General features: G+C 45.2%; 2 protein-coding genes across 5 annotated transcripts; one reads left to right on the top strand and one right to left on the bottom strand.

Moving 5' to 3' along the window:
- The first annotated feature begins 3 nt into the window (after positions 1 to 3).
- Positions 4 to 5,146, top strand: zmynd12 (zinc finger, MYND-type containing 12). Of its 4 annotated transcripts, none has more exons than XR_012928679.1 (8): positions 4 to 191; positions 1,279 to 1,408; positions 1,721 to 1,892; positions 1,998 to 2,167; positions 2,726 to 2,848; positions 2,955 to 3,199; positions 3,721 to 3,854; positions 4,952 to 5,146. XR_012928679.1 is itself a non-coding variant. In XM_076042399.1 (8 exons), exons 1-8 carry the CDS (start codon positions 79 to 81, stop codon positions 5,081 to 5,083), a joined length of 1,068 nt encoding a protein of 355 aa, XP_075898514.1. In that variant the 5' UTR covers positions 4 to 78; the 3' UTR covers positions 5,084 to 5,146. The 4 variants fall into 4 exon arrangements, 2 of the variants coding, with proteins under 2 accessions (XP_075898514.1, XP_075898515.1); XR_012928680.1 differs by having other exon boundaries at positions 3,721 to 3,859; XM_076042399.1 differs by having other exon boundaries at positions 2,955 to 3,048.
- Positions 5,147 to 6,519: 1,373 nt separating this feature from the next.
- rimkla (ribosomal modification protein rimK-like family member A) lies at positions 6,520 to 24,754 on the bottom strand. Its single transcript, XM_076042397.1, has 5 exons — positions 23,728 to 24,754; positions 14,211 to 14,441; positions 12,712 to 12,798; positions 10,785 to 10,988; positions 6,520 to 9,594 (listed from the first exon to the last, which is right to left on the bottom strand). Exons 1-5 carry the CDS (start codon positions 23,888 to 23,890, stop codon positions 9,065 to 9,067), a joined length of 1,215 nt encoding a protein of 404 aa, XP_075898512.1. The 5' UTR covers positions 23,891 to 24,754; the 3' UTR covers positions 6,520 to 9,064.
- Positions 24,755 to 24,844: the final 90 nt, after the last annotated feature.

Below are 24,844 nucleotides of genomic sequence, written 5' to 3'. Positions count from 1 at the left end.
TTCGGACAAATGGTAGCGGTTTCACACATGGGCCTCTGAGAACAAACAGCGTCTGCACATGCTGCCCCAACTGAAGTCATGGACTCCAAGATTTATCCCCTCGCCCTGCCAAAAGGGACAGAAAAGTTATGTGAACTGTGCTCCAAGAGAGCCTACCTGCAGTGCCCCAAGTGTCGCGTCACATTTTACTGGTGAGAGTCAGCGGCCTTCGCTTGCTAGCTTGCAGTTGGCATTAAATATCTGCAAGTTAGTTTTTAAAATAAATTAAAAAAAAATAAAAATAAAAAAAAATAAAAAAAAAAAACTAAAGGGATAATATATAGGGTTTAACCGTCTTTTTAGTCGCTGCTCAACTGTCTACTGTTTGAACGTTAGGTGGCAGCGTGTGCCATAGTTTCTAAATTCCAGCTGGGCGCATCGTGCGCATGCGTCGAACCAAGTGGGTGGGGGAACATCTGCTAATTGAATTAAGAACAGACCGTCTGTTGTGTCCCAGCGACTGTCAAGGAGAGATTTCCTGTGTTTTCGCGTTTCTGACATGACATCGCCTACCTTTTATGAGCAACAGTATATTTAGCGGTTGGCGGGAGCCTGCAGAAGGTGAATTGCAGATTATCAGCGGGCTACGGGGTGCAGCGTGGGGAGAGGAAGACCGTGTGGCGACACCACCCACTGCAGGGCTTCTTTTTTTTTTTTTTTTTTTTTTTGCAGGATGAGCTGTTTAACTCCTTGAGATGCAGCTTAGTTTTCTGGCATTCTAGAGCAGCCTAGAGATTATGTAATGATACTTCAGCGAAATGTTCAGTATTTTTCACGGTATGACACATGGAATCAAAATTCTCACATTTTTGGTATTTAATTGTTAACAGTTCACTCTCTAGATTATTTTAAAATAAGCAATAAAGTAATAAATTTGGCATAGAATAGTTTCTTTATTTCATTTTCATGTTTGTTAAAAAACAAAAAACAATTTACTTAATTTCCCCTGTTACATTGCATCCTAGATTTTTGTGGGTCTTCTATTTTATAATAATAATAATAATAATAATAATAATAATAATAATAATAATAATAATAATAATAATAATGAACTTTATTTTTTTAAAGTTTGTTTTATGTCTGTTTTATGTAGCAAAGAATCAAGACTGATTTCTTGCCTCACAGGAAAACCTCTACATGCATTTCCAAGGAGATTCCGGCTAAGTGTCCAGCCGAACAGGGACAAATGAACTAATGGAGTTAGTAGTGTAATCAGAAATGTTGTCTTGTCTTCCGCAGTAATGAGAGCCACCAGCAGGCCGACTGGGTGGGAATCCATAAAAGGATCTGTCAATTGCTTACTTACATTCGTTCTGAGACGATGATGAGCTTTCATCCAGAGAATCACGTTGAGCTGCAGCTCCAGAGGGTGAGACTGAATCCAAGGCATTGAGAATACGTGTGGAGAAATACCAAAGAGAGAGAAAGGACTGCACAGAAAAAAAAAACCTTGAGCCTTGAGTCAATGTTGCATCGAGGAGCAGATCAGATTCAGTGGAGTCTGCAACAGTCAACAACCCTTTCCACTATTTTTGCTCGGAATTTGAAACATTTTTTTTGTGTGTTTTTTTGGGGAATAAAAATGTTTGAACATTTAGAAAACTATCACAACAGTATCTCTCTTCAACTATATTTGCCAAAACAGCCTTGACATGCTTCCTGGTTCTGGCTGCTCTGTTAGGAGGAGCTGATTGAGATCTGCAGGTTGGTGGCAGAGAGCAAACTGTCTGAGGGAAAACATCAGGAGGCTCTGCCAGCGGCTCAGTTCTACCTGCGCTGCTCCAAGGACGTGTACGGACCCGCAGTGGTGGAACTGGTGCCTGCCTACCTGCTGCTGGCCGATGCCAACATAGGTGAGTGAAGAGGTCTTGGAGGACGATAACACATGTATTTCTTTTTCTTCACTTGTCCCCTTTGTTCCAGTTTGACGTGACTCCCGTGTTCACCTGTGCCGTCAGGAATGAATAACCTGTCGCTCGTGGCGGAGCTCCTGTCACAGGCGGAGTGGGCTGTGCTCAAGACCCCGGACTGTGGTTATGCCGTCCATCAGCGGCTACACAGGAGTCTGGGTCGCCTCCACACTATCACTGGAGAGCTGGATGCAGCCCTGTTCGACTTTGGAAATGATGTATGACGGCCAAAATATTATAGTAATTTAGAGATCTTTATTCATCACCCCAGATTCCAGTGGAGCAAACTCGTGGGGTAATTTACCCCCATGCTACCCCTCCACCTAGCTCACAGAAAACAACAGTATACAGTCTATATAGTATGTTTAACCCAGTGTTTACAGCCTCCGGGGGAATGTTGTAGCCTTCGAATGGAACTCCCATATGTATTTGGAAATGGTCAACAGCAATGCGGCATCAGATGGTGGAGTGGACATCTGCGTCAGGGTGTGGTCACTGAACTAGGACAGATATCTATCCATGAAGCCCAAATACCCTCTGTGACATCACAAAGGGTTAGTTTCTGACCAACTAACCACCCGCCCCATTTCTGGGGAGTTCATTGGCTTTTACTTTCAGAGAACATGAGTGAAGAGAAATTTGCCTATCTGTGATCCTGTGGCACTCGCACGCCTTCTCTCTGCTGTTTAAGAAGCTATTTCAAATGATACACACAAACACAAAACCGAATGTGAAGTTTGTGATAAACCCTCAGTTCTTTCCCTTTTCAAACACAGATATACTTTGCCAGCGAGGAGTACGGCCTGGACAGCGTAGTCACCTGTGGTGGTTACTTTCTCATGGCAGACGTGTTTGTCAAAATGGACAACATGGCTGTTGCTCATTCTTTGTACTCGGAGGTAAAATAAAACCTACAGTATGTCACTGTTTCTGACGCAGCGGTTTTTGAAAATCTGTTTATCCCTTATTTACCCAGTGACTAATCTCCTCCTGTCCGTATTGAAGGTGACTCGCATTTGGCACCTGTATCTGACCAAACTGGTCCAGACCCAAATTGAAAAGGCCCAGGATCCCGACGGGGTGTCCGAGCCCTCCTACGGTACCTCCTGCCACACTTGCACTCGAATCACTCGCACAGTTCAACCAACGGCCGCTCCAACGGACCGCAAGGTGACATCAGTAATCCATCATTTGCTCCGCCCATCGAGGAGCGGCGGAGATGCAATGGGCGTTACGGCTGAAGAAATAAGGTCAACGGAACTATATTTAGCCCCTCTGTCTTGCTGTGCAATCCGTAAACTAAACCCCAGATTTACGCTAGCATGCTTACGATTGACTGGAGACCGGCGCTGACACATCTCTGGCTGCGCTGCATCCGCGCCACTTCCGCCACGACGCAGCTGTTGGCCTACATATGATGCTAAGCTTGTCATTCTTCTCCTTTTTAACATCAGAATAGTGAATTCAAAATCAGAATAGCAGTGCAAAGAAAATGAGAGGAGAACAGCTAAATGAATGTCTGTTAACAGACGTTATTACTGAAGGGTTACGTTGAGGCACTTGGCGACTGGTTTTGCTACCTCGCAGGCGTTTCTTCTTCAAGATAGCAAAACCAGTCCAGTTGCTTCATCCTAACCCTTCTCCACTGAGATAACCTGGACAACTGAGAACCTTCAGACATGTCGACCTTAATAAAAATCTTTAATGTTTTTTTCCCCTATTCCATCGGATGTATTTGCTGAACGTGCAACATTTTCCCTCGCCCAAACAGACACAGTCCAGCGGGTTGAGGTGGACATGATGCTGAGAACTGTGCTGGAGTTCAAGCAGAATGAATCGGCTCAGATTGTCCTGGTGACCCACTGTCTGGCCATGTTGTGGTTCCTGGAGGGAGATCACAAAAAAGTGAAGTAAACACACACTTAACGATCCCGTCTGACACGGTGACACACTTCCAAAGGAACCTCCTCACGGAGAACAGTCTCAAGGTGGGATTATCCCTAATTAGCAAAGCTGTAAAGAGCATTAGTGGAAGCCGACTTCCACTGTGGTTCATGCCGTGTCTGTTGACTCCTTTGGCCGTTCACGTCGGACCTCCTCACCGTTGTGATGAATGAGCAGGTCTGTGGCCTCTCATGCCAGACGAGGAGGATGAAGTCAATTTGCTGTCGTAAGCGTGTCTGTTCCACTTAGCTAAACAGGAACTCGTGAACCAGACTGTCTGCCGGAGACTTTTAAGACTTCTGAGGCCTACAGCGGGTCGCAGGTACCCAAAGTCTTGCTAGAAAACAACACAAATACAGTCGGGAATCAAACATCGCACCGAAGACACCACCGCATTTCTCTCTAAATTTCAGTCTGTCGACGGCCGAACAAAATTCTAACTCTTCTCAAAGAACATCCACCACAATCAACCCTCAGCCCCTCATCAAAGTCATGGGTTTGGTGGATGTTTCTACCATCCTGTCAACCCGTCGCCTTCAATACCAAACTTCTTGATGAAGAAGTTTAGTTGACTTGTCTCCATGTTTACGTCAAAGCTCTGCTGTGTGTTGCAGTCCTTGTGCTACACATGAAGTGTCTGACTCTGAAAGCCTCTTTTCTCATTCAACATGGAAGACTAAAGGCCACAGATTAGAACATTAACCATCTTATGCACTGCTGGGAGACACTCAATAAGACCAGACACTGGAGTAAAGCAACGACAGAGCTGTGCCATTTGATCCCATAATCCGAAAGCCGTGTTATATGCAAAAACTATTTGGGATATTAGTGCTTTCGTATCATCCCCCGATTCCCTGTTTGTTCTAAATGACACTGGACAATGCAAAAAAGCCTGCTAGATCAGGCTTCAGACATTTCACTTGACAAATGAAGCCAACTGGGTTGCAGTCCAATTTTCATGGATGTCATTATATAAGTCAGCTTTGCTCCGACCCCCACCGTCCAGTTTCTAACATCCGCAGCTGTTGTGTCCGTTTCCGCTGCTGCTTGTGTGCCAGGCGCTGGGATTTTGCAGCACAGCTTTGGAGGCCAGTCAGCTGATACCGAACCATGACCTGGCAGAATCCATCGAGAGCCTGCTGCAGCTGATCCAGGGGCAGCGAAAACAGCCTAACCCCAACCCCGAGTAGATGACGTACTGGCATATGGGATGGAACATGTAGTTACATAAAATAAAAACAGTGGGAAAAGGACACAGGTGGTCTGTTGTCAAGATGGTCTGTTTTAAATCCAGATCTGAGCTAGTGTTGTGCAATAGTCACTTAAGTGTGTAGTTGTTGGAAGCAGGACCCAAAAGCGGACATAGTCCAAGTTGCGGAAGAACAAATAAATATTCATTTTAACAACAAAATGAAACAGAAACTGTTTATCAGTGTGGAGATTAAACAAACCTGTAATGGGGAACTGACACAAAACTGACCGAGACAAGCCAACATTGGAGTAACATGCAGGCCAAAGGCATAAATGCGACATGTGTACTACGACAACCAGGCACAGACAAAGGGAGACAAGGACTATTTAAACATGAGGGCAGGGGAACACAGGTGAGAATAATCGATTGCAGGATCGACGAGACGCAGGTGAAAAAAAAAGTTGGAAAACAGGAACAGGAAGTTAAAGGGCAGAAAATACAAGGGCACGTGACACTTTCAAAATCAAACAGGAAAAACTAAAACAGACCATGACAGTGATAACTAGCTTGGGTTCAGATTATTCAAAGTTGATGTAATATGAAAAAGTTCTATAATGCAGAAATCAGAAACAGAGACTCATCGCACTGGTTTCGAATAATGACTCATCTTTATTTTAATCTGAAAAAAAATGATGGGTATTTACATCATCTCGGGATACAGTTTCTAACACTTTGTAAAAAGACAAAACAGGCTGACAGTGAGGGCATTTTCCGAAAACCTTAAAAAAAGTATTGTTTTTAAATCCCTTACCTGCCCCCAAGGTTGCTTACCAACTCACTGTAAGCAGATAGGATAAAAGATTTTCAACATCTATGATATGAGTAATGTAGAACTGCCTCATGTCACAGAAACAAAAACTTCACATTTTGTTCCTGCCAGAAAACATTTCTGCAAAATCCAGGTTCATTTCACCCAGGTTCAAGTCAACCAAGTACCACACATGATATACAACTCATTTTTATCAGAAATAAAATTACATTTTAGGATCATTTCACATCTAGTGTTATTAGTACTGAAATATACAACTTGTTTTTTGGCATTCAAATTCAGTGAATGAATTAACAGGCAGTACGAGTCGGAAACGCTTGGATTTCCGCAGAATTCCCTTTTTAAAAGTTTGTGAGCCAAATGTCGATTTTGCAGCAGCTTGGAATTAGATGCTAACTCAACACTCTGCTGTGTGCACAGTGACTGGTCCAGAGGTTTGTTCCAGACCAATATCCCTGATTTGAATATCAATCCCTTTTCTTCTGAAGTCACATGATTTCATCAGTATTCTTCATCCCTTGCCTACAGCTGATAATGCGATTCACATTGTTCTTCTGCAGGATCTCGAAACAGTGAAAAGGCCTTTTGAAAGTTGTCAGGGCACCTTATTTTTATGAATTTACACAGTCTTGAGTGTTTCTGATAAATGAAATACAGACTCAAACAAGAGAAAATAAACATTTAACTCTTGTACTGTTGTGGTTTGTGAAGGGGATGATCTTCGATTTCACAACAATGAACACAGTGTGGAATTACACGGGTGTCAACACACAAAACACGGATCATGAAAACTAGGGGACAACAGGTGGAGATGGTTAAACCCATACACTGATTTACTGTGGAATGCGACAACAGAGCAGACAGCAGTTCTCACTGTGTTGCTGGATATCTGGGCAGCATCACAGAAATCGAATTGTTGTGTCGCTCTCAGTGGAGCCACTGTTATCACTTGATGCCAGATGAAAGTTGCCTTTTTAATTCCAGTTTGTCCGGTCTGTTTAGATTTTGGCAGGTCCCTTTGGAATTCCAGACAAGTTTTTTTTCTTCCAATTTTGGCCCCAAAACAAAGGAAATTCAAATCAAGCTTCACAGGGGTTTATTGGGATATTAGTGCACACAAAACACTTTGTCTTTTGTTAGAATGTACCATAAATTAGAGGGAAAACAAAGAACAATATAAAACAAGCAAGGAAAAAAAAATGCATCATATACACCACATCGCCTTATACTGTAGTTTACAACCTTTTTTTTTTCATTGTTGCTCGTGTCGTCTTGTCTGCCTGTAGCTATGTGCCGTGTGTCGGACATGTGTGTAGTGTGGATGGATATGTTGGCATCTGTGACGGGGTCAGGGGTCAGATCCAGGCTGCTTCCCTGAGTAGTGTTCAACAGAAAGGGTCATGAGCCAAAAACATTTATCACCGTGTTGAACAACTTTAGGATTTTGTGCTTTTGATGAGAGTTGTAAACTGAACTTGGCGTACATCTGAGCTGATATTTGATAGGTGAACATTGAGTAAATTCAAAAGAAACACATTAAAAAAAAAACAAAAAAAAAACGGAGCAATTATCTCTCGCCCACTAAAATCCATATTTTTTCATAATGAAAAAAAAAAGAAGTAACATTCTGTTTAAAGACTGCAAAAATATATTTTCAATTTTTTTGTACATCATACCAGCATATTGTTTTAAAGATAGTTTTATCAAAATACTGTAAAATAAGAAGTAAAATCTACAGGTCATTTGAATAGGAAATGACATCTAACCAAATCCATCAATGTTAGCACCAAATTTCAGCCAACAAAAAAATGTGTGAGAATTTTAAAGTCGGGTTGGGTTTGTTTTTGTTTTTCTCAGCAGGTCCAGTTTTCCCATCAGGAAACTAAAATTCTCAGAGGCTAATTCACTACCTACATATATACAAAAAGCTATGAAAGGGGGAGAAAAAAGTACTACTTGACTACCTTTCAGCTATTGGTCATGAAGGAAAGGAACACCTGGCTTGTCAGGGGATCGTTTGAAAACCACATGGATCCCGGCTGATATGTATTACTGAATACCAACTTATGGCAGTGAAGAGTCACTCGCTTGAGGTATATTTTGTTCACACCATCCCATTCTTTCCTAAATATGTCATCGAAGTGAGAAAACAAGGTATGTTTTTATTATAAAGTGCAAGACAATGAAGTGAAAACACTTTTTTTAATTCATAAAAGCGGTGGAGTGCCGCCGCCGCTGTGTAAGGCTACTCAAACAAGCTACCTAGGAATGTAAAATTAAAAATAGAGTAATGGTGCTCAATTGTTGTTCCTATTTTTCTATGTTAAGCGCATTTTCTTCGTTATTCACATCCACAGGGACATCTTTATTGAACAAGTCTGAATGTATAATTAGACTGAAATCTTGTTAATGAGCTTATTTATCGTCAGTGACGCAGCTGCAGTTGCATTTTAACAATGGAAACCCAAACCCAGGTTTCTGCTAATATGTGTGTGTGTTTTAGTCACGTCTTCTACAGTTACAGCAGGATGGTCCCCATTCTGGTCCAAGTCTGGTAAACTTCTGTGCCACGCTCGTGTGGCGGCATAGCGTGAGGGACGCCCTCGTCGAAAAGGAAAAACATAAACTACCACCCTGTTTCTTCCCGGCAGTGACACCTTTTAAATTTTGAATTCTTGAAGGACTAAAAAAATAAATAAAAGTACAGCAAATGTGTGTCTCAGCAGGAAGAAAACAACCACCCAGTGACAGATAATCACCTGCGCCCTCGCTGCTTTGCAAGACATCAGATCGGAGGGGCCCATTTGGCAGTTAGTGCCACCTTGCTCTAAGTGTAAACTATGTTGGTGAGGTCTGGTTCAGGAGCAGAGGTGCGAAGTGAGGAGGGTCATCAGGGGAGCAGCCTCAGATCTTTGACTTTTTTTTGTCTCAGGTGTGAAAGGAGAAGAAGCCACATGTTTTGGTGTTTGTATTTCTGCTCTTATTTAGCATCAACGACCTATTTGTTGGTTTTTTTTAATAATAATTTTTGTATCAATATGTTCTCTTTGTACAACTGTGTGTCGTGTGTGTGTGTGTGTGTGTGTGTGTGTGTGCGTGCGTGCGTTTTCGATATGCATACATGCTCGGTGGAGAACATGGCTGGAACTCTCACTCAGTCAATAGCTTGATCTCGTTGGCGAGGAGTGTGTTGAAGTTGTAAGCGGGCTCCGGCGGCAGCTTGGAGGCGCCGCTCTGGCGGGGCGGCGACTGCGAGGGCTCGGTCAGCTCCGGGTCGCTCTCGCTGGAGGTGGAGCCCACGCTCATGTTGCACATGGCCTCCGGGAGCGAGCCGCTGCTGCCGCCGCCGCCGACCCCGGCGCCGCCGGGCACGGAGCACACCTCGGGCTCGCTGCTGGTCTCGCTGGTGCTCGACACCACCGACAGCAGGGACATCTTGCGGGTGAGGCGGCTGGGCAGCATGGAGAGGGCGTAGTCGGCCACGATGCCCGCCACGTCCATGCCGCACGCCTGGTCGAAGGCGATGAAGCCCACGTTGGCGTTGGCCTCGCACACCACGAAGGAGCCGTCGTTGAGCTGCAGCAGGTCGATGCCGCACACGTCCATGCCCAGGATGTTGGACACCTCGATGGCCAGCTGCTTGCCCTGCTCGCTGAGCGGACACATCATCCCGACGCCACCTGTGTGGGGGGGAGAGAATCACACAGGTGGACAGTGAACCGAAGGAAATTCTGAAGACGCGACAGTTTGACGTCGTAAAAGATAAAAAAAAACAAAACCGCTGAGTCAGTTAATTTCCCTGAGGACTCATCCCAAAGGGATCAATAAAGTCTATATCTTTCTATCTATCTATCTATCTATCTATCTATCTATCTATCTCTAAACCAGCCGCAGGTGTCGATGTGAATTGTAGGCCTTTGTTATTTATTTATTTTTAAACTTACACTGTTTTAATATTCAGTGTTGTTTATTGATGCATGCTGGCTTCTGTGCCGTTGATACACAATGTAGTGTTCATTTTGTTTTCCGTCAACAGGACCACTTTCCTATGAATGAATGAATTCAAATGCAAAATGATGAAAATTTGAACCATCTCTTCTTCCCATGGAAATAACCACCAAAGATCATTTTGGGTAAAAAATCTCAGCAAAAGACATTAAAAGAAAAACTGTCGCATCTTACATCACTTCCCCCACCAAAAGAAATACACACATTGTCGATCATATTCAATTAAATCTGTGAAATCCTGCATAACGTCACCATTTTTCTGTTACATAAACGGAGAGGTAATCTGCTGACTGGTGTCCTGAATATGCCACCACATGTTACGGCGTCAGCACGATCAAAAAAATAAAGCCGCTAGAGGGTCGACATTGAAAAATCAAGTTGGAACGCTCTTCGGGGTAAGTTCAGGACAGACGTGCTTCTCTTGGAAAACGGCTGATGAGGCAGAGGGAGCGACTCGGACTGTCAAACACTGACTTCATTACCTGCTGCTGCGTGTTTATCTTTTCTGCCTCTCATCTGATGCAAGGCAACTCATTTGTGCACCTGTGATCTCCATCGAGTCTAAACAGCGTCTGCTTACGATGCGACACGATATATTATAATATGTTTGAGTGTTGATTGTTCTAAATCAGCAATGCTGGTCAGTTCAATGGTCAGTTCAGGCCAGATAATTCTGTCAGAACTTTTTCACTTTTGCAAAATGATCATATTAATTAATGGCAAAAAAAAATAGATAAAAAAACAAACAAACATCATTTTTACTTTTTCATTTTCTGATACGCAAGTATCCGTACTTTTACTCGAGTACAGAACGTGAATACTTTTGCCGCCTCATCGGCTGACTCTCCGAGCTGTGCCTTACCCAGCGAGCAGTTGCTCTGCATGCGGCCGTCGGTGGAGCAGCGCAGCATGGAGCCGATCACGCGGCCGCCCACCAGCACCACGCGCACGTCGCGCCCGTGCGACTCCTTGACGTACTCCTGGAACAGGTAGGGTGTGTCGTGGCGGATCAGGTGGCACAGATCTGTAAGGTGATGCTTGTCCCGTGCCAGGAACACCGCCTTGCCTGGAGGGTGAGAACGGGGGGCGCAGGCCTGTTTAGTTACTGTTCTCTTATTTACTTTGCCACTTTTGTTTCCTCAGACTGCTGACTGCTGAGATGCAACTTGTGCTGACTGATGAGACACTCCCCTTCGCGGCAGAATTGCTTCTCACCGAGGATAGAAGGCGTCTCTTTTAATTAGCACCACGGTGCTCGTCTGCTCGCTGTGCCCTCTTGAGGGGAGGAGATCATGTGCTCCGGGGAGGACATGCGAGTTTGTGCGCACTGTGCATGAGTGACAGCTCTGACAGGGCGAGCCTTTAAAGGAATTGCGTGCCGTTTCCAAATCACCTTCGTGATTCATTGGCTTGTGACAGGAAGAAGAGCGGCAACGCTGACGCACTGGCAGAGGATGGAGTGCGTGGTTTTAGTTGCACGTTTGTTTTGTTTGTTATGACAAATTAATGAGTGATGTCAAAGGCAGTTCTTCAGAGGTTACTGAATCACTAGAATCAGTTCATTCAAAAGATTTGTTCAAAAGATTTGTTCAGTGCTTGGCAAGAGGCCCCGACTGCCTGTGTGCCCCGGTGCCCCTTACAGGCTTGCAGCACCGTCAGCCCAGACCGAATCTCGCAGCAGTTCCACTCCTTGAACTGGGAAAAGAAAGAATCAGTTGGGGAAGTGATCCAGTTCAGTCTGACCGGTGAAAAAGATTTGTGATTCAGAACAAATCCTTTGCGAACGATACAACATGGGCTCTCAGGCAGAGTTGCATAGCCCTGTACCTAAGTGCACTGAAATAATGACCCCACTTACAAGCCAATACATTGTATAGTGATTTAAAAACCATAACTTTAGGACAACTGGCAGTGTAACAAAGACTGTGTACTGTTCATAGCATGAAAGAATTTGATTAGAAGACTTGTTAACATACTGAGTTTTTGAACATGTGGGTGTAGTTTGACACTGAATGGAAGGAAGCACCAGGATCCTTTTGCAAAATGCTGTATTAAAATGTTAAGCAGCACAATAAAGACTCACACAAACCCAAAACAGGATGCAGTTCTATGTGGAACTGTGTAGTTCAACAGCCAGAGAGAGAAAGTGAGCTCTTTGGTCCAGTCTTTTATCCTCTGCTGACCATTTACTCATTAGAAGGTTGGCAGGCTGGCTGGACTTCAGCCAATGTCAACGGTCAACTGCAGAGGGGATACAATACAAACTCTACTAAAAAAAAGGGTCAAGCTAGTAGTTGACCAACGGCTGCTTTCCCTAACAATGCTGCCGCGTTGAAGCATGCGCCGGCTACGGCCCATTGTCACTGCTCGGCACAATGGCGAGGCCAGTCAAGTGTCAATAACAGCGAATGGGGAAAAGGGCCAACGGGTCAGCAGACAGCAGAAGCAGCTAAAGAAACAAAAAGGTGAGGGTGAAGTTTCCCATGTGGCTCGCCTGTGAGTTTTTTAGAGGGAAAATAAAGAGAAAATAAGGAAACGAGGCTGAAAAAAACAACAACAAAAAAACAAAAAGTGAGCGAGCAGCCAGGCAGGAGGGGAGGGGAAGGGAAGGGAGGGGCCATCCTCTGCACCGTGTTTGCTGCGGCACCACAGTCCAAGTCATTAACACCCTGTCAGTGAATTTCATGGGAGGGTGGGCCGGGCTGCCGTTAAGGGCCTGCGGGGCCGTGGAGGTGTGGCGGAGTGAAGCCCCTCTAGTCGCCCACGCTGTGCTGTAACCAGGGTCTTACCTCGGTGCCCCCTCGCGTTCTTCACCACCACCGGGTAGCCCAGGGGCTCCGCCTCGTCAATCATCTTGCGGAAATTTTCGTGTCCTCCTGGGAATGGTGGACAGACGGACAGCGGGGTGAATTTTATTCGGAGGGAGGAAGAAGAAGAAGGAGAAGAAGATGGAGAAACAACGTCTGTGTTTTGATGGCACGGTTCACACATAGCCACCGAGCGAATGGGAGGGAAGGAGGGGGAGGGGCGGTGGAGGTGGGGGGGGGGAGGGGGAGTGTGCGCGGCTTGTTGCTATGGCGAGGTTGTCGGGAGTGTTGTCCTGAGCTCCTGCTCGATGCGCCTGCCTGATTTATGGGATCGGAGCGGCGCAGCCACGGGAAGGAAGAATGAGTTCTTTTCGTAGCGAAGGCCGTTTTTTTTTTTTTTTTACATGAAGCATAATCTGAAAAAAGATTTAAAAAAAAAGAAAAAAGATTTCCAAATCCACGGCCGAGCTGAGGTCAAACAGTGTTAAAAAAACACATTTGCAACGCAGGGAGAGCTGAATCCCTTGTTGGCCCTTTCCTTCCCCTTCGCACAGTGCAGCGTCTCTCCCCCGTCTACAGGAATCTTTGTGCGCTCGTTGTTCGGCATTCACGCGGCTGGCTGACGTTTCTCATTTCCCAGCATTCCTCAGTAGGAGGGGAGGGCAGGAAACACAGTGGGAGCCTCTGAGAGGGAGACATGCCCGATATATGTCCCGCAGTATCAGGAGCTGCCGAGCACCAAGGCCGAAAGAGGGGGAGGCAGTGGCATCTTTTATTTTGAAAAATCATGAGGAGGGCACGGGGTGGGGCATGTGTGGGTGACGGAGGGGGGAGTGTGTGTGTGTGTGTGTGTGTGTTACATAAGCTGTCCAGCCACTCTGCATGCATCCCCTGGCTTACTGTGCTCAAAGCCAAATGGAATGTAGGCCAAACACCCCCTCCTTTTTCTTCCTGTGTATTTTATTCCCCCCCCCCCCCCTGTCACAAACAACACGGTACGGTGTTTTCATCTTGTTTTTTTTGTTTGTTTGTTTAGAGAGAGAAACTGAAAGAAAGGGAGGTGTCGGCGGTAAGCCTTCTGTTTTGTTTGGTTAAGTCACCCCACTAAAAACATCCAGCAGCCCCAGTGTGTGTGTGTGTGTGTGTGTGTGTGTGTGTGTGTGTTGAGAGGGCAAGTGATTTGCCTTTGTAAACCGCTGGTTAACGCCAATTGCGGTTACATAACTATAAATGAGATTTTTCTCTTCGGGTAATTGCAGAGGACTAGCGACCGTCCAGATGACGGCTTTATCAGTCTGTGATGCTGACACATAGAAGCGCGCAGAAGCCGGTGACATAACTAATGGGATTAAGATAAATACGCCTGACACAGCTGTGCTCGCCATCCGATTCAAAAAAAAAAAAAAAAAAAAAAAAAGCCCATTCATCCATTCATTTACATCACACAATAACTGATCATATTATTCTTCAAGTGGACCTACCGTAGGAGAAGGTGTCGGGCAGAGGCACCCCGTGGCCTGCCAGCTCCTGGAAGGTCCAGAACTTGTTGACGCAGTTGAGTATGGCCTGGGGCCGGTTGATGAGCCGGCAGCCCATCTTCTCCAGGTGCCGCAGCACGGTGATGTCGCTGTCCGACTGCACCCAGGGCGTGGGCACCCGCACCACCACCACCTGCGGGTAGGACGTGACTATTTCCTGCTCCACTCGCAGACCTGGGGTGGGAGTAGGGGGACGGAGGGGGCAGAGGGGAATTGGGATGAAATGGTGAAGAGGGAACGTTAGCGTTTCTTAGCGTGCAAGAGGAGGTTTTATCACAGAGGAGACTGCTGGGCCACAATGGGTTTGTAAAATTTGACCAGGGGGCCGGAGCGGGAGCAGATGGATGGCGTGTTTTGGTGAGCCACCTCAAAGGAGAAAAAAAAATCTATTATGGGATATGTAGAAAACGTGTTTGAATGTCAATTGAAAATGAACATAAGCGTTGCAACAAAATATCAGGTCCTTGACAACACTGAAAGAAATGGATGAAATACAGCTATTTCATTACTTACTTACAATTAATATAATGTCTTTGAGTTCGGCGGGCCGAAGCTTAAAAAGCTTAACGGGCCACGTATGGCCCCCGGGCCGTAGTTTGCCAATGCCCGTGCTAAACTCACCCTGCTTGCAGCACGTGCTCACCGATATATCGTAATTAACGATTGCACATTCTAGTAGTACAGCAGGGCACCCTGTGCTGTAGTCGCCGCCGCGCAGCAGAGACCTGGATCGCTTACAGGACCGAGCGGAGGCGGCCAGGCCTTCCAGTCTGCAGCCACTAAGCTGTGAATTCTGAATCAGCCAAGCCAGATTATCCGCTTATTTACATGGCACCCATTACACACTCCCATGCCTGCACTTCCGCCAGCTCCTCCGGCTCCTCCAGCCTGCTCCGAGCAACATCTCGGGCTGACAAATGACTTTGTCTCCATGTGGGGCAGTAGGGTAGCGGGAGAAAACTGCAAGTAGGCACTGTTTGAATTTAGCATGCGTGAACTAACGCAGGGAGGAGGTAATTATTCCGAACGCTGTGCGTGCTCCACGGTCACCATCTAAGGTCCGTCGTGAAGGTGTATGGGATGATGGAGCAGCTAAAAATAAACTCCTAATCCCTGTAATATTATGCAAATTAGCAGCGTCAGTGTTCAAATGTGACAACAATTTGCCTCAAACCCGTACCAACAGCTACGTGGACCACAAGAACAAGCCTCTGTAGTCCATTTTGGGTAAATTGGGTAGAATATAAGAATTAAAAAATCTCGGCAGATGGCAAATTCAATAGAGCTAGCAACATTAGACTGGCGGTGTCGCCATGTTACCCAGGCTGACAGGCTGCTACATTTTTTTTTTTTTGCGTGTGTGAGTGTGCATGTGACGCGAGTCAACAGCTCGTGAGGAAGAGCACACTGGGTGGAAGCGCCAAAAAAAAATGTGCGCGTGTGGGCGTCGGCGTAGGAGGAGCGGAGAGGCATTTGTCACCAGCGTGGCGTTCCCTCGGCAGCTGCGACTGTGACCTGGTCTCAGGCGGGTTCGGTACATGCAGGCGCAGGATCAGACCCCGACCAGGGTCACGGGAACCTTGACGCTCCGCGCATACATTACAACACCAGGCAGCCGCGGAGAAAAGACCGCAGCCCCTCCCTCTCACTCCACCTCCTCCCGATCTCCTTCCGAACAGAGGAGGACGGGCGATGCGCTGTCCCTCTGAGGTCCCTTTCAGCGCCTGCACACAGTGGCGGGATTGTGCGAGCCCGGGGAGTGGGTCGAGTGGCGTTACACTGCAAGCAGCAGGGGGATGCGGTGGCTGGCTTTTTGACAGACAGTGCGCACTGTTTGCCGTGCTCGTCTCCATCTCTCGGGAGGGAAGCAAACAGAGGCCAGAGAGGCGGCCTGATGAACCGGTCCTATTCATCTGGCCAAAGTGCTTGTGTGCACGGCACCGCTTGCCTGTGACTGCAAAAGCATTTTGGCGCAACCCTTAAAGGATGCACATGAGAGGGCAGTATTATTATTATTATTTATTTTTTTTAACCTTTTTTTTGAGCCACGGCACATTTTTTACATTGAAAAAAATCCCATGGCACACCATCAACCAAAGATATTACAAAATGACACTTTTTAGCCTAATAATGACAATATAGTGTCTTCATTCTTTTATACTCACTCAGTGTGAAACCTGGGCCTGTTTGGATGCACACAAAACTGATATCCTGGGAGGAAAACAGGCTCACATTCCTTTTAAAGCAAAGTCACTCGACAATGGACTGTTATTTTATATTTTTTTTAGACCAATTAAGTGAAATTGGGTAATCCTTCACGACACACCTGACATTATCTCACAGCACACTAGTGTGATGCAGCACAGTGGTTGAAAAACACTGTCATCGGGTTCTGGAGACTGTTTGGTGTGGGGTTGACTGATGATGTAGCAACCGATACAGGGATTTTTTTTTTGCCCCCCCTCCTCCCTGACGCCATGGCATACCCAAATGTTTTTGTGGGCTCAGTGGGTTAGGGTACGCTTGTCCCAATTTCGATCTGCATGACAAAGCTAACAGGCATGGCAGGCATTCTATGCATACCGCTGCAACGTCACAGTGCAGGCGATGCCAACAAATCCTGTCTATCCTCTGTGAATTAACGTAGAGGCTGAAACGGACGACAGCTGCTTTGACTTTCGTATTCTTTTAAGACATGAAGGACTTATAATGCAAAGTATACATCTTATTTACTAATAAAAAACACTAAAGCCTCTATTACAAAGTTTTTACTAACTGTAGGTCATGAAGGTCTGTTCTCCGTCATATTCCGAATTCGAGTCTGTCGCACCTATGGTTCCTGATCCTTGTGCTTTGAGATTTTTTCAAACAAGTGAAAATATCTCACTTCTGGTTGGTTTGGGATAATAGGTTAGCTTTTATGAAAATTAGGTATGAATTCGAAGGACACGTGGGTCTTTGTTCCATGTGTCTATGAACTTCCTAGAGGGCGCTATGGCCATTTTGTTTTTTGGTCTATGTAGGGGGCGCTATTGAGCAGATTGATGCAGTTCTTTAATAGATTCCTTTGTACCCAATTTCTGACATGTGTGCAAAATTTGGTGACTTCGTGAATGTTCAGGGGGTCAAATTTTTTACACGCAAAAATACGGAACTATAATAATAATAGTGAAGAAACAAAGCAATTTCAATCGGGTCTTCGCCTTGCGATGACCTGCTCTGATTCAGAGCTGGTGCAGGCGGCAGGGAGGGAAATCACAGCCTCATCAGAGTGTGTAGAGAGAGAACAAGGGAACAAAGCTCACTGTCAAATGTATTTTATCATGTGCGACTCATTACCAATTACAGAAATATTGTGCTGGATGCCAATGGGTGTGGAATTTAATGGGCAAGCATCTGATTTATCAAAGATATTCATCATATTTTGATTTCCTGATGATGACTTTTATAAAATAGTTCAAATGTTAAGCCTAGTTAAAGTTAAGACCTTGCAAAGTAACTGTCATCTGAGGGTGTTGCACTTCAGAATGATGCAACATTTAATGATAAGACTTCTCTTCGACAAGATGGGTGGGAATCAGCTGTGTAAAGCTGTTTTGGCGTTGATATAAGTCGTTATCTTGCCTGGCAGCCACAGCTTGATGCAAAACAATGGTAAAACTCGCCTCAACCTGTGCTGCAGCAGGTTTTTGTTTTCCGTTTTGGGTTGTTTGTTTGTTGGGGTTTTTTAGATTCAAAGTGCAGCAAAATAACCCGGCATGATAGATGTAACCACAGCAATTATTTAAAATATTAGCAAATAGCAAATATTCCTTCATTTATTCAATGTATCAACTTTTGAGAGAACCAAAAATACAGTAATCGTTTTTGAAAGGATAATTAAATAATACAAATACACCTGGACAAACCCTCTATTCATGACGCTCTAAGGGGGCGTTCTCATTGCCTCGCCTCGCCTCGCCACGGTACGGTTTTAGTGTGTTCGTACTGGCCGCTACACAGTTGTAGGGGGTGCTGTTTTGGTACCTCTGGATACTGGATTGGCTCAGTATCCTCGTTGATGTTCCCTGTCGGAGCGGACATCGACGCCAACTCCTTCGACGCGGAACGTCCGTGTCAGGTACATTTTACCGTGAATAAAAGTAGCAACTATTGATGGTGTACAAATATATTTATATGTGTAAACATTTTTTGAAAACAGCTTTTTCAATACATGTTTATTTTGTCTTTTGGGGAGAGGCAGGCGAACCGGGAATGCCCTCTACGTCGCGAGTGTGTTCAACCATATTCGCGAAAAACGGCTAGTGGCAAACGGCGCAGCACTCGGTGAAAAATCGAGTTACTCCTGCGTGAGGCGCGGCAAGCTAGGGAATCCGAGGAGTCTTGAGACGAGAGGAAATACTGATTCGTCGAGAGGACGTGGCTCTTCGCCGCGAGGAGGCCTCGAACACTGCGGAATTTAACAAAGTCGTCCTTGGCTCGCTAGGGCAGCTATTTCAAATAAGTAGGCGTGTTTACTGTCTGTTTTTCTGTTTGTCTGTTTTTAAATAAATGCTATTTTCCCGAGCAGCAGGTATGAAACAACCTCTACTTTGTCCATTGCTGCGCTGTTGTGTATCGCACAGAAATGATGCTTGAAAATATTGTCCCGCTTTACCGCGTCGACTCCACCCACGGTCTCGTGATCACAGAGCCAATGAAAACACAATGCTACCGTGACGAGGCGTGGCGAGGCAATGAGAACACGCCTTAAGTGGTACAACCAGATTTTCTTCCAGTTGCTTTATTTCATGGATTCCAATCAGTGCAAGGGCGAGATTAGTTGCTGCAGCAGCTTTCACCATTTAGACTAATGTCTCAGCAACTAGGCTGCTGGTCGTTTCCTCAACTTTTTATTCATCTTCTTCTGTGGTGTTTAAGGCCAGCCTGCAGAAAAATGGGATAGCTGAAAGAAACTGTTGGGGATGCTCCCCCCCCCCCATATATGTGTGTAACCCTTCCGATCTTCCAAAAAACGGCCTTTCAAGGTACAAATCCAGGTGTGATTTCAGAGATCCAGCATAATACTATAATCTATTTGCTTGGTTTCAATCGAGTGACTGCCTCTTGCTGCCATGTGATCTACTCGACACTGGATTTGGACGCCGAGGCAGAGAAAAAGTCTGGGTCAAGCTGCCAGGCTTAGAAAGTGAGAGGAGCCAGGCCACAGCTGGAGCTGTCAAAACTATTCAAAGAACTATATTCACTCAAATGTCTTGAGGCTCCATCCTGTCCAGTAGAACAGCAACAACAACAGCAGCAGCAGCATTAATAGTAATAATAATCTCTGACAATTAGAGAGTGAATTTGTTCATTAACGGGCTGAAATATTTCTAGAAAGGACAGAATCAAAAAGTACAGATTAATTATCAGTTTAGTCACCCTTGGAATATTTCTCTTTTTTTTTTTCTTTCCCACCAGCAAATTTTTTTTACAGCATTCGAAAACAGCCATTTGGCAGGCTTATTTTGTCTGGGACCAGCCCAAATGTGACATGTCTTGCCAAACAGCCTGTAATGTTTCATACATGTGCGGTGCTGAGCAAAAAAATCCTTTATTTTTTTGGCAATGCACTCTTGGATTTTAAAGGTAAATGGGCCAGTTTTCTCTGTTTGCGCAATTCCCAGCGCAGCTTCTAGGCTTCTAACCTGATCCTAGACGGTGTTACGCATATATTGAGTCATGTAAAAATCAGCATTTCCACCGTAGAAAACCCCTAGATGACACGTTCACACACATTGACAAGTCTACTGTAAATAATTATTTTCCTGACAGTTTATAGGTACAGGAAGGAATTCAGTGGTGCTCTTACCTTGCAGAAGTTACAAAATGGTTGTTCGTCACGGTGCGCACCGTAAGAGGGGGACAATTCCAAGAGCCCTTGTCTGACAGGGTATTTAAGTGTCACAATTTGGACATTCTGTTCCCCCACGTTAAGTCTTTACGATCCAGCCCATCATCAAAGTGACTCCATTCTGCTTGCTCGCTTTAATCTGACTGGTTAGGTACAGTTGTGGTCAGAAGTTTACATACACTTCCATGTTCCAACACTAAATCTCATGCTAAGTTGAAGTTACACACTTGAATCATGAATACACTATCATCTAGCAAGCCCTAGGATTTATATTTATTTATGTATATATATCTCAAACATATTACTACAATTATGATCTCTTTGTTTTAACTTGTTTTTGGCAGTAAAAGTTAAAAACCCTGATTGAATGACCACCCAAGCCCTTATGTACATGAAATGGTTCAGTCCTGAAGCTACGCTAGCGCACTTGTCAGTGATGGTGCACTTCATTAATTGTAGTCAAGAGACAACAGTGAGTGACAAAAATGTTACCTTGGAAAATAAAATGTGGGAATTTCAAAAAAGGAAATTCCCAAAAAAAGAAAAAAGGTGGGTAAGGGGTCATAGGTCAGAGTGTGTGAAACGTAGGTCTCGATCCAAGGAACACGGGGGTATTTGTCCCATGTGTCTATGACCTTCCTGCGGTATGGGCATTTTTGTGTTTTGGTCTATGTAGGGGCTGCTATTGAATAGATTCCTTTGTACCCAATTTCTGACCTGTGTTCATAATTTGGTGAGTTTTCGTGCATGTTCAGGGGGTCAAATTTAGGTGCAAAAATACGGAACTATAATAATAGTATAATAGTGAAGAAACAAAGCAATTTCAATCGGGTCTTCGACCTGCTCTGCTTCAGAGCTGGTCTATCGCCGGGGCTCAGTCCCGAATAAACAAAAGCACAACATAGCAATGGTTCATTATCTTGGGTTGGCTTTCATCTGCTGTTACATGTTACATGATAAGACGTCGCGAGACTGTAAAGGTATTTTATAACCATTGAACCAATAACTTTCAATATTCTTTTGCTGTAAAAAGCATGTTGGTCAGACAATGCAATTATCTTCTAATAATTTCAGTCCAAATCTACCACTAAACAAAGAATTGTTTCTTCAATGCCACTATGCTGGCCTTTTCTTTTGATATGTCTGATGTCTAAGCTTGTCTTGTTTGTCCCTGACACTGTAGTGTTGTATTTTCCATTGTAGGCCCCAGGTTTGGCCAGTGCAAGGAACACACTAAGGATTGCAACATCAATTCAAACCCTTTCTCTCTTCAGTCATGGGATGTGAAATGCCTCTAGCTAGCTGGAGGCTGGATTGGGCTGCACAATGTGAGGAGCCACCGGTATGAGAAAAAAAAGAAAAAAGAAAATTCACGTTTCCAAGTATTAGCCTCAGAGGGGACACATGGAACTGGTCAGCTTGAGTGTGAAACATTGACCTGCTGTTTCTTGCATGCTTTTGCAATGGTAGGCTGTTAAAGTCTTATCAGTTTTAAGGCTTTGGCCTGTCTTAAAACAAATACTACATGTGTAATCACCGTTTCGGCCTTGTTAATGGTGCTTGTGCTACTTATGGAAACCTTGGCTTTAAATGGAGTAGAAATCTCTGTGTCCCTGTTAATTCGATGGGATTTAAATTCACACTGGGTAAGCCGGATTTGCAGCATCACAAAAGTAAATGCTTATTGATATCAAAGTGGCAGATCAGAGGTAATTTTGTTGGCGGTTGAAGCACGTTTTTACATCACATAAAATCTTGTTCATTTCCAACCCACTGATGCTGTGTCTGCGCGGCAGTTTGAAGGCAAAAGCACAGAAATACTAAAACATGCCTTACTATGATTGCATTTTCACCCATGTTGATTCAAACCATGCCCTTTAACTTGTCGACCTACCCTGAAAGACATGGATCTAACATCTGATGGTAATCCTGACCACACTAATGTGACAGAAAGCAAAAATAAGATCTACATAATGTTGTTTGCTAAACATAAAAATATATTAACTATTGTGTGGCATTTTCTATTTAAGTCAAAGTGAGATCTGTATATGAGCCAAGGTCAAAAGGGTCTGTATGTACCTCCTGAACCCTGTCACAGTGCATGTTGTCTGCCAGAGTGAGGCATGCAGCGTGGTCAATCTGTCCACTGGCTGGTAATCTGACATGTCATGTAAAGGCTCAGAAGATATTCACAGTGCTGACTTGACGTCAACATGGATTACAGATCATACCTTATTTGATAGTGCATTTTTACTGCGCACACTTCTATTACTCGACAGTCAACAGTTTCAAAATATAGTGCCCTCTTCTTGTTTTGCTATTTGATCCCACATGTTGACGATGTATCCTGCCGTTAGTTAGTTGTTAGTTGTCGATGTATACACTGTGGTGTAGCCCGGCACAACCACGGCACGTTATCAGCAACAGACAAGCGGCAAGTTTTGCCTCCATCTATCCAACTGTTCCCTCTTGACTAATACAAGCCCACGCTTCATGTGTTAATTAAGACGCACACACAAACCCTTTAGTGACAAGGCCCTACCTCACACCACCTCGATGAATTTTATCCATCTGATTACTGGAAGCTTCTCCTGCTACTCAAGCTGCAGGTCCATATTGAAGAACGCTGACATAACATAACACAGCAAGTGCATGGCAACAACTTCTTTTGGACGTGCAGTAGCAGCACTGAGGTGTTTAAAAAGATTTGTGAACAATACTGTATACTGTGATGGATTAGATAATTATATATATAGCTTAAAAGCAAGCTTTTAGCTTTTTAATATAATAAATGATGGTTTTAATTTTGTCTCAATGGACACTGCAAATTAGAGCTCTTGGTTTCCACACAAAGTTATTCTATTAACCCATGTGTGTTAACACGACAGCAATCAATCAATCAACCAATTTGGGGAGTGGGGAGCAATAAAAATAACTTCTACAATCGGATTTGTTCGATGTAGACCTTGTAACAATTGTGCAGACTTGCCATACCCTTGCACTTAAAGGTAAATATATGCCCTTAATATGGGGGAGGGGAGGGGAACCCTCCACATTGGCGCGACATGCTGTGCAGCTATTTCACAGCATCCCTTGTTATCGGACAAATAAACCCACGACACGCTCGCCAACTTCTGCAGTGAACCACTACAAACGGCGAACAAACTGGCGGGGCGATCGGGTGAAATCCTATTATCTCGGACGCCGTTAAGATGGTTACAGCGTTGAAATCAAATCAGGCATCAAACCCTCGTTCTCGGTCTCCTCGGACACACACACACACACACACACACACACACACACACACACACACACACACACACACACACACACACACACACACACACACAGAGTCTAGCTGGAAAGTGGGTTAGGCGGTCACGGTTACACTCGCTGCTTCCTCAGTAGCAGGAAGCCCCCCAAACAATGACCACCTGCCCCTCGCTAGCCGGAGGAACGCGTGGAATCCAATCTGATTTCGCACAGATTCGACACCGCACAAACAAAACAAAACGAAACGCCGTTTATCAAAGCAGAGAGGCAGCGGCGGAAGGGAATGATACTTGCCTAGTTGTCCATCGCTGATCGTCAACACGATCTGATCCATGAGGAGAGAGCGGAATTCAACATCCTCGTCGGCGCAGCGCTCCTTCAGCGCCCGCAGGATCTGAAGTTGGGGGTATTCCTGGCTGATACGCCGGTCGGTCACGAACCAAACTCGAGAGCACATTTTTCTTCAAATTTCCAGCAAATAGATAAATAAAAATATAAATAGATTTTTTTAATTTTTGTTTTAGCTGAGGGGGGCGACGGGCGTTCGGTGGCGGCGGCTGTAAGGGGTCGTGGGGTCGGGGTGGCAGTGGAGCAGCAGAGGCGGTGACACAATGGAGACCAGGGCGGCTAGCGGTAAGAGCAGGCTGCGCTGTGGCTACAAAAAATACGAGACCACGGCCGGACCTTACCAGCTAGGACGAAATTTCTCCGTTATCACCTTTGTCTCCCTTCATGTGCAGCCATTTAGTCCTCGCAGTTAGCTGGAATTTGACACTCGCGAGACGGCGAAAAAAAGGCGGCGTGGAAAAACTTCTGTGGCGCGTTCCAGCGGCTCGTGGCACTGATCGCTCACTGGAGCAAAACAAAGCTCGAACTGCGGCGCTCAGTGCCCCCTTCTCCTCCTCCTACTCCACCTCTTGTTATTTATTTTTTTAAAAATATATATATATATTTTTAAAAAAGCAACAACTTACAAACTTGTAATGACTAGCCTAGCCTAGCCTGTCGGGCTACCTGGCCTCGGAACGGTGGAAGCGTGTTCGTTCCGCAGAACTCTGATGACAAAGTGCGGCTGTTTCCTCTCCTTTCTCTCAACGCTATCCACGAGATTCTGGTGCTGAAAAGTGCACGCGCGCCGTTTACTCCACTTCTCCACCTCCGTTCTCCCCAGCCCTGCTCAGCAAATGGGACCGCCCCCAAAATTAATATGTTTAGGCGCCGGGAGAGCCAATCACAATTTACAGACGGTCCGGCCGCCGAACCGGAGCGCGAATATTGTAGGCGTGCTACCGTCGCTTCAACCAATCCGGGATCAGGACTTGACTGAAGGGGGCAGATCCTTAAGAGGGCGCGAGGAGTGCCACGCGCGCGCGCGCGCACCGTCGTCGTCGTCGTCGTCTGTGGAGTGCAC

The sequence above is a fragment of the Nelusetta ayraudi genome, unplaced genomic scaffold (assembly GCF_046127955.1).
Source record: "Nelusetta ayraudi isolate G7.1 ecotype Tasmania unplaced genomic scaffold, CSIRO-AGI_Nayr_v1 ptg000070l, whole genome shotgun sequence".
Classification (NCBI taxonomy): domain Eukaryota; kingdom Metazoa; phylum Chordata; class Actinopteri; order Tetraodontiformes; family Monacanthidae; genus Nelusetta; species Nelusetta ayraudi.
This window is presented reverse-complemented; position numbering and strand designations above follow the sequence as displayed.

Excerpts from the sequence above, each read along its gene's own strand:
- zmynd12 (XM_076042399.1), top strand. The coding sequence starts at position 79 with ATGGACTCCAAGATTTATCCCCTCGCCCTGCCAAAAGGGACAGAAAAG. Across the intron at positions 1,893-1,997 it reads GCTGGCCGATGCCAACATAG|GAATGAATAACCTGTCGCTC; the intron begins GTGAGTGAAGAG and ends CTGTGCCGTCAG. Across the intron at positions 3,049-3,720 it reads GGTGTCCGAGCCCTCCTACG|ACACAGTCCAGCGGGTTGAG; the intron begins GTACCTCCTGCC and ends TCGCCCAAACAG.
- rimkla (XM_076042397.1), bottom strand. The coding sequence starts at position 23,890 with ATGTGCTCTCGAGTTTGGTTCGTGACCGACCGGCGTATCAGCCAGGAA. Across the intron at positions 10,989-12,711 it reads GAACGCGAGGGGGCACCGAG|GCAAGGCGGTGTTCCTGGCA; the intron begins GTAAGACCCTGG and ends CTCACCCTCCAG. Across the intron at positions 9,595-10,784 it reads GCAGAGCAACTGCTCGCTGG|GTGGCGTCGGGATGATGTGT; the intron begins GTAAGGCACAGC and ends CCCCCCACACAG.